Source organism: Nestor notabilis, unplaced genomic scaffold, assembly GCF_000696875.1.
Source record: "Nestor notabilis isolate BGI_N333 unplaced genomic scaffold, ASM69687v1 scaffold982, whole genome shotgun sequence".
NCBI classification, from domain to species: Eukaryota; Metazoa; Chordata; class Aves; order Psittaciformes; family Psittacidae; genus Nestor; species Nestor notabilis.
Window position 1 is genome coordinate 6,321 of NW_009918557.1, and position 9,472 is coordinate 15,792.

A 9,472-nucleotide genomic window follows, 5' to 3' on the forward strand; every position below is an offset into this window, starting at 1 on the left:
TTCATGTCATGCTGAAGGTGTGGGGGAAAAGAGATCTTACATCTCTTGTGTGCAGTTCAGTTACAGAACTTCTCCCCCTTTCTCCTTTCTCCCATGTCTCCATTCTCCAAATCCAACTACATCGACTGTATTCATCTGTAGTGGGAAGATTTCGAAAGAGCTTTGCTAAAGTTTTTTTGTGGTTTTATCTAAGCTAGCTTCTATTTCTGTGGTTTACTTGGGGCTACTTATTCATCTATATGGAGATGATGATGAGAGTAGAAAATATGGGCATTTCATGTTGGGTCCAGCAATTACTTCTCATTCTGTAGAAAACAAAGTCCTGCTTACTTTCAAAATAATCTGCTTGTCAGATCTCTTTTGCAGAAGTGCCCTATTGTATCCTTTCAGTAATGGACTGATAATGAGTGGGTGTATGCCCTTGCACAACACTTCTCAGAAAAAGCAGGCGATGGTCATCTTTTCTTCCATTGTTCTTCGTTTGTTTCTTTCTGGTGAAATACTTTTTCTCCAGTTTCTACTGTTTTATACAGGCTGAATGGCTAACTTTATTTAAAGGTATTTGTAAAGTGCCTCTGGTAGAAGTGTTCAGGCACCTCTGTTCTTACATCTCTGCCAGTTGAAATGGAAATAGAGACCATGCTCGTATTTCTGGCTGGCTGTGTTGAGTCATTATTTAAGGGGCAAGATGGGAAACAGGGCTGCTGTTGAAGAATTACAGAAAGTCTGCCCAAATTTGCTGTTAAGGGGTTGGGATATTTCACCCCTCCTGCCTCTGTCTTGCTCTTTTCCTTTCTCTTTGCTCTGCATCTTGCGATGCGTGTCCATGTCACAGCCTGACTCCATGGGGGGCTGCAAGTCCAAGGCTGACTCTTTGTTTTTGCTGCAGGTAGAGTCCTGGATTTTGAAGATTCATTGAAATCTCTGGGATTAACATTTGGATCTTCAAGAGAGGAGACTTTTTGACGGCCCTGCTTCGCTCCACCTGACCTTATGACTGGAGGGTTCACCGTGGCTCCATCCTTTGCTCTCCAGTTACACAAGATGGGTTCATTCAGAAGGCCTCGACCTCGCTTCATGAGCTCCCCAGTCCTCAGTGATCTGCCACGGTTCCAGGCAGCCCGGCAGGCCCTGCAGCTCAGCTCCAACTCTGCCTGGAACAGGTGAGCAGCCCCATGATAAGAGCCATGCATGTCTTTCTTACCTTCGTGCTTCAGACTGTTTATGGCTAAGCTTGCCTGTTTCTAAGCACATATGAATTTCTGGGGTGCAAGCTTTGCTGGCATTGAAAGCCTCTGTGGAGGTGAAAAAAATAGACCTAATAGTGTTCAGCCTTCTTTTTAGCCAGAGTTGTTCAGAGGTACGGTCTTGAAGTAAAACAGAATTGCTCTTTGTTAACGGTTGTGTCTTGTAGGTACCATTTAGGAAAAGACATCCTAGCAGTTAATGCACAGTAGGTATTTATCTGCATATTATGAAGCTTTTACCACAATCAAGTTCCTCTGACAACTGCTAAGCTTGTGGCTTCTACCAGCACTTGGTATTGACAGCCAAATCCTGTCTGGAGTGTGTCATGCAGCAGTGGCAATGGGAAAAACAATGTGTAGTGTTGAGGAGTGAGATGTCTCAATCTGGTCTAATGGTCTGCTGCTACCAAAGTGGGTTTTCCCAACTTCCCTTCTGACACCAGCTCTGTGCTCTGCAGACCCCTGTCTTGCTGAGGTAGCTCAGCTTGCTAGTGTTGCACAAGAGGCTGGGAGCGCTGGGCTTGTTCAGCCTGGAGAAGAGAAGACTCCAAGGAGAACTTAAAGCCATTTCCAGTGCCTAAAGGGGCCGAAGAGAAAGCTGGAGAGGGGCTTTTGACAAGAGCCTGAGATTTTGATTAGAAATTAGGAAAAAATTTGTCACTGTGAGGGTTGGAAGGGACCTTAAAGCTCATTTAGTTCTAGCCCCCTGCCTTGAACACTTCCAGGCATGATGGGGCAGCCACAGCTTCTCTGGGCAACTTATGCTAGTGCCTCACCACTCTCACAGGCGCCTCACCGTTCCTCACGGGGAAGAATTTTTTCCTCATGTCTAATCTAAATCTCCCCTCTGTCACTTTAAAGCCATTCGTCCTTGTTCTGTCACTACAGGCCCTTGTGAAAAGTCCCTTAGATCCCCTAAACAGTCATGTTAAGGATTTATCTAGTATGAACATGTTCTTTGTGACCAGTGTCCCTGTAATGACTGTCCCTTGCTTGCTCTGGGCACAGGTTGATGCTGGTTCTGCTCCATCTCCTGTGTGAAACAGGTAAATAAGAGAGATGATTTCCAGGGCACAAAGAGTAGAAGTATTTGAGTGCAATTAACCTCTACCCATTACAAAGCACTCAGCTTTTGGTGGTTAGCTCACATTGCACTCTTGTGTTAAATCACACTGGTGACTTATGGTTATTTATGGATGTCGTACTGTCTCATTTCTTTTTTGGCAGTGTTCAAACAGCAGTGATAAATGTGTTCAAAGGGGGAGGCTTGCAGAATAATGAACTTTACACCCTCAATGAAAATATCAGGTGGGTTGCTGAAATGCATGAAAAGGGATTTTTGTTGCTGCTTGTTTGGTGCTTGCTTGGGTTTATTCCCCTACAGAACAACAGTTGGAGGATATTGGTGGGAGGAGCAGGGATTGAAGCAAACTTAAGCACAGTTTTGGGGTTTCAGTCTTAACTTAATTCTTTTTTGCTATGGGGTGGAGTGAATGGCGTAGGGCACTTGGATAATGTTTCTCTGGCTTGTGCGGATACATAGTTTTGCGAAGGACGGGATGTGTATTGACTTGGACTACAAGGATTTTGTCCTTTTCAATGGAGTTTGGCTTTTCTGGCTCTTTTTACACATTTTTATCAGGAGATTCATGGTGGTAATAGCATGTCTTCTCTAAACCTGAGCTTCTCAGAACTGTGGAGTCTTTAAAATGAAAGCACAATACAGCATTTCATATAGAAGCTTGATCTCCACATCATAACTGCAGACCGCGACCTGAAAATACAAAGCCTCAAGATAAAAAAAAGTTAAAGTCTAACAAACATTTTCCAACACTTATGATAGTGATGATTAAAAGTTTGGTGGGTTTTTTTTTTTTTTAGCACGCTTCATTTTTATCTGTGGTTTCATTCTGATTATCTGGAAAGTTTGGTTAGCATAGATAGGTCTGTAAAGTAGATAAAGAACAATTTACTCTTGGTTCCAAGTGGTGATAAGAGAAGTACTGTCAGAGCTGGTGTATGTAGTTTCTCCTCCCTCTCTCTTTCCCACTATGTCCATATTCATTCATCATGAGTTCTGTCATACAGGTCTCCACTTCTCCTTTTCTTTCTGCCCCTTTCCACCCCCAATTCCTATGGCAGTTTTCCTGAGTGCCAAGATTCAAGTAGCAATTTGGGCTAAGCACATACTCAGCAGCAGTCTAAACTACCCTCTTCCCTACTTTCAAAATCAATGCAGCTTGCAGAGCATGAGACTCTTCTACTTGGTCTGGTCCCAAAGGTGAAAGTTGAATATAATTCCTTCTGAGAGCTGAGTGAGGGCAATGCTTGTCTCATGATTTAATACTATTTTAGTGTGCTCAGTCCTCAAGTTAGTTTTAAGTACTTGGAGCAGTCTTAATTGTCTATGAAGATGCTCCAAGGGCTGGAGCAGCTCTGCTCTGGAGACAGGCTGAGAGAGCTGGGCTTGTTCAGCCTGGAAGAAAAGAAGGCTCCGGGGAGACCTTAGAGCAGCTTCCAGTGCCTAAATGGGCTGACAAGCAATCTGGAGAGGGGCTTTTGGCAAGGGCCTGTAGTGACAGGACAAGAGGGAATGGCTTTAAACTGACAGAGGAGAGATTGAGATGAGATATTAGGCAGAAGTTGTCTCCTGTGAGGGTGCTGAGGCCCTGGCACAGGTTGTTCGGGGAAGCTGTGGCTGCCCCATCCCTGACAGTGTTCAAGGCCAGGTTGGACACAGGGGCTTGGAGCAACCTGCTCTAGTGGAAGGTGTCCCTGCCTGTGGCAGGGGGTGGAACTAGATGAGCTTTAAGTTCCTTCCAACCCAAACTGTTCTGTGATTCTATGATTCCTTCCCACCCTTGAAGGGAATATTATGCCAGGCAGAAGAGACATGTTGCCTGGGCTTGGCACCTGAGGCTGGACCATGCTTTCTTTATGTTTGTTACCTAAGTGTTGGGAGCTGTGTGAAGAACAGGAGATGCTTTGTGAACTGTGTGCACTTTGTAAACAGTGCTGCTGGTGGAAGGGGAAATGCCCTTTTCCATGGACAGACATTCCCAGGCAGCCCTTGGGAACACTCACCTTGAAATACATGATGGATGTTTCTGCAGGTGCTCTGAGCATTGGTTACATCTCCAAATGTCATTCTTTAAATAGGGCACTTGAACATTCAAGGAGCTCAATAATGTTCATCTAAAGAGCAAACAACGTGCAACTGCATGTATGTGTGTATGCACCCCTGCACCTGGTAAGTCTGGGTGTTGAGGTTGAGCTTGTTTGCAGTTCTCCATTCATCTCTCGGGGGAAGTTAGCAAATGCTAGGTGCTTCAAGAGTCTTGCAGATTCTGCACAGCTCCTAGTTATTTGACAGTGGGAAATGCAGGAGAGTTTTAAAGTAGGACATTAATTGCAGGACAAGGAGACAAGCACAAGGTAACATTTTGCTCTGGGTTGCTGCCACTAAGTTTTTATCTTGCTGTGATTTAATACCATCTCACTGGATGCTTTATTACTGCCCTGAAAGTCAGTTGTTGCAGCAAGAGGAACTGTTAAAAAGTGCCATCAGGAGATGGGATTTTGGAAAGCAGGAGGTGACCTGGCCATGATTAGGAAGACACCCTTCCCTTGGGTTCTGTCTAAGGTGCAAGCCTCTGGTTGTTGGTCTGCCTGTGTAAGGTTAAGTTCTGCAGTGGGCCTGTCAGTCAGCTGATATGAGAGCCCATGGATTCTGCCAAAGCTAGTAGAAGACCTTCTGGCAAACAGAACCCCAAATATTTCTCTGGTTTATCTATTTCACAGAAATAGAAGTGTGCTTTGAGATGGGTGCGGGGAATACAACCAGTCTGAGAGAGAAAGAGTCAAGGCCCATTGGCATGCAAATAAGTGAATAAGAAGTGTTACAAAGTCATTAGGGGGGAAGGTTGCTATCAAAATTGACTTTCAGCAAAAATTAGGAAAAAGTAGTGGTTTATTGGTAAGAACCCAGGCTGAGACCTGGATGGTCCCTGCTTCAAACACTGTTTTTGAGCACTCTTGGTTATACTTCACGTTGCTAAAAAGCAAAATTCTTTGAAGAAAAAACCCAAATGCAGTGTATTGCAGTGGAAAGTGCTGGGCATCTTTTAAATTTTAGGCAGAATTTCCTGTTACAGAATTTAAGCTCCTGGTCACTGAAAGCTGGAAGTGCAAATGCACTGAACTTTGTAAGTTGTTGGTTTGGGGTTTTTTTGATGCCTCTTCTGGGTTTTGAAATACAACTATGTGTTAGAATTTAAAGCTTTTATCACAGCCTGATTTAAAATCCAACAGTTTTTATGAGAAATAATCATTTGGAGTGACCTCTGCTGGCATGTATTTAAAACACCTCTTGTTAAATTTCTACAATTTCTTTCTTGAAAAATATGCTGCCTTTTACTTTTTTACATGTGGTAGTCATGAGGAAGCTGCAGCTTCTGTTGTGTGATTATTTCATTGCTCCTCTCCGTGCTTCCAAGAAAGATAGGCTGACTCTAGGGAAATAAAAGGCATCTTTGTTTAAACAAAAAGCAGAAAAAATTGTGAATTTCAAACTATGTAATTTTAAATTGTCTCCCCAACTTTCTGTGCATGCAGAGGGCAAATGTGGGGGTTTTTGCTTGTTCTATGTGTATGGCTTATAAATATAGGCCTGCAAGGAAACTGTTTCGTTCCTTCATGATTTCATAACTTGAGAACAGCCTTTGTGGGCATTTGTAGAGTATATACCTAAACGTAAAAAAAACGTAAGTGTGGCCAAAATAACACATTCTCATATACTCATGTGTCTTTGGTAAAAACGGTAGTAACGTGTGGATATACCTGTAAGAAATGACCAGGGATGGCTGTTACTTCATGGATGCATTCCTTCTGTCTACAGACGGCTGCTGAAGAGTGAACTTGGATCCTTCATCACAGATTACTTTCAGGTATTATATGATTTGTTTGCTTGCTTTGGAGGTTTGCTTCTTTCAGCTTTTTAGCCTATAAAAAAATCAGGACTCCTTTTGACATGCACATAGCCTAGAAGGTCCATTTTTGTTTTGCTACAGAAGATGATGGAGGTACTGGGCTTTGTGAATGTGGGCCATATAGCCTTGGGAGTAATCATATTTATGGGTATATGTGCTAACTTAAGAGTAATCTTCCTTTGTGCTTCAGAAAGGCTGCTAGTAGCCTGCCAAGGTCAAGAAGGAATTCACTTGAACTTTTAAAAGAAGATGGGCAACCTTTCATAGGTTTTTTTCATCATATTTCTCTAGTATAGAGAATTCAGGAGTAGGTTTTCTGCAACAGGAGGTGGCAAAAGGGAAAAGAAAAGATAATGGATATCTGTTGGGGGGGTCTAGGGGGAGGGCAAAGAAGGAAGTCCCTATCAGCAGTAAATCAGCCTGGGTACTGTTTGCCTTTTAGTACCATAAATATAAATGCAACCTGCAAACAAGTATAAGATGAAGGATAAGGGAAAGACCTGAGCAGTCACAAATGTGAATAAATGTTATTGCCTTTGGCTGACACTGTCCAGATAGACAGAGGTTCAAATGTAATCATGTGAAAGTGTGTTGGATGATTTTTGAGAAAGCACTCATGGCTTTCAGTGTTGTAAGTTGTTCAGTGTAGTGTTGATTAAAAAAAGAAAAGGAGGAGGCTGATGAAAATAAGAGCATTTTATTCCCTGAAAGAGAGAGAAAGAGGATTTCAGTACTTCTTGAAGTGGAAGTACTGCCGTATACTGTGCTAACAGCTTAGGGGGAAAAGACTAATGTTGTTTCTTATCAGTATTAGATTACATGACCCAAAAAAATATAAAAATTCCCCACACTGTGCTATTAAGTGAGAAAGAAACTCCTACCCCAGGGGAGTTACATTTCACTTCTCTAGACCCTGTCTGCACAAGTCCTTTTCTGCAGAGGTTACTGCTGCTGCTGCTGAGTGGTGGGATGTTGCCTAGACCATCAGTGGGGTCTGGTAGAAAAGCTGTTGAGCCCATAGCCCAAAGTGCCTGGCTTAAGTGGAAATCTGCTACTGCTCCTGCTGATTGAAAAACAGGCAAAGAAAAGTTTGCAACTACGTATATGTGGTGAATTGAAATCCAAAAGGTCTTGATCAGGTACCCAGTGTTAGGCATGGTGTACAAGGGTGGAATAAGCAGAAAATGTCCAGAGAGAACTTCACACACCTGTAAGTCTAAGTGGAGCATGGAGCTGAGCATGGTCCCAAGGGATGTGAGGTGCTGTTATCTGGTTTTGAAAATTCAGAATGTACTGAAAGAGGCCTGGGTGGGTTCCAGCACTGAGTAAGACGCAGCTGCACTGTGTTGCTGTGCAAGAGGAGCCAGTGACTGCTGGGGACCAGACGGCTTGCAGCACTGGGGCTTGGATGTGCTGTTCTCTTCTTCCAGACTGTAAACCTCCAGCCTTTCACAGTCGCACTGGGGCTAGTGGCACTACCCGAGACTCCTTAGGTTTCTTGGAAGTACAGCTGACAACTAAAGAGGCTCACTGCTGGAGGTGGGATGTTTGCGTGGCATCCCTCTTTGAGAGCAGTGCAAAGGCTTGGCTGCACTCACCTTGGAGTTTGTTCTTCTATCACTCCGTTCACCTGAAGCTGCTGTTCTCCCACTGAAGCCGCTGGGACAAAAATTTGATTTCTGGGATCTTCTTGATTTTTTTTCTCAATGGTAAAAATAGTAACTTGGCATCCATCAGACGTAGCCTCAAGTAAAACTATTGGTGCTGGCAAGCCATGAAACAAACTGTGAAATAAAGGCTATTGTAGGAAATGAACTTTTTGTCTATGCTGTGAACTAAGATGCAGACTTAGTTCTGGTTCTAGGCTGACAGCACATGGCATAGAATCAAATGGCATATGATCATAGAATCACAGAATCACAACATGATTTGGGCTGGAAGGGACCTCAAAGCTCATCCAGTTCCAACTCCCTGCCCGTGGCAGGGGCACCTTCCACTAGAGCAGGTTGCTCCAAGCTCCGTCCAACCTGGCCTTGAACACTGCCAGGAATGGGGCAGCCACAGCTTCTCTGGGCACCCTGTGCCAGCCTCACAGGGAAGAATTTTTGGTAAAAGTTACCACTCCCTCCTCCTAAATGTCTTTACTCAAAAATCCTCGGGCTGTGGAGTGGGGAAAGACTATTCATGTGCCAAAGAAGGGCTGACATTATTTCATTTGTCTGTAGGTTCAGTTTCACTGCTGATGCTGGCTGATTTGCAGCAACACAGCCGCCAAAATGAGCAGTTGAATCAGGCTGCTGATGTGGCTGAAAAATAACCTTGGGGGGAAAAAAGTTTTTAGCTTCTTCCTTTGACATGTACTCATTGTCTCTGACATGGGGGAGGTGCTGGGAGCAGATCATTGGGATGGGAAGTGGAGTGGAAGTGAATCTTTTGGCAGTGACTTCCTCCTCCGTCTGTGAAAGCCCACTGAAAAGCTCTCCTGAGAACCAGATTTACTGTTCTCTTGGATAGAAATGGACCCTGAAGGATCTGCTTTCATGTGTAACCAGGCAGTTTTAAATATCCTAGCAGCAGTTAGAACAACTAACTGGATCATGTCATATTTAGATGAGATAAATTGACTTAAATGTTTTCCATTTCTTTTGCCACAGCACTTGTAACAGGAGCTACTCAGATAATTTCTAAAATCACATTTTCCATTGTTTTAAGAGTTCTGGCTCTTACCTTATGTATATTTTACAAACACACAATTTTTCTAACCACTGAATATTTAAGACTAAAATGGAGCAGGGCATTTATAGTGAAACACATCTATCTTTGTGATCAACTTGATTACTCACGAGTCCTTTTCACCAACATTCCTGCAAATTACCAGTTTTTAGCTCCTGAAGTTGCTAAAGGAATGTGTAGGAAGCGGGTGGGGGTTAGGCAGTCTTTCTCTGCTGCCAAACCACTGTCATACCAGAGTTACTGGGTCTGATTTGTATTTGAAAGAGAAATGTAATTCCTGTAAAGGTTTTTTTTTGGTGGGAAGTCAGATGTATCATTCTGAAGGAGGTTTGTGTTTATAAATCTGCTGCTTTAGCAACCCTGTTGTATATACAAGCCATCTCCTTGGATCAGAGTCTAAGTGTAATTGCTGTATAGCTGGGACTCATAATATTGGCTGTGGATCTGCCTTAAAACAATGCTTCACGCTGCGGGTTTTCCAGTATTGATTTTGCCCATGAACTA

At 43.3% G+C, this 9,472-nt stretch overlaps 1 protein-coding gene across 3 annotated transcripts in view; it reads left to right on the forward strand.

The window, feature by feature from the left end:
- Positions 1–993: 993 nt before the first annotated feature.
- The window catches only part of PRR5L (proline rich 5 like), a 30,212-nt gene continuing 21,733 nt past the window's right edge, over positions 994–9,472 (forward strand). For all 3 annotated transcript variants that reach the window (XM_010009758.1, XM_010009757.1, XM_010009759.1), the window contains exons 1-3: positions 994–1,163; positions 2,475–2,555; positions 6,145–6,193. In XM_010009758.1, coding sequence (XP_010008060.1) covers positions 994–1,163; positions 2,475–2,555; positions 6,145–6,193 — 300 coding nt within the window. The remainder of the gene's footprint in view (positions 1,164–2,474; positions 2,556–6,144; positions 6,194–9,472) is intronic.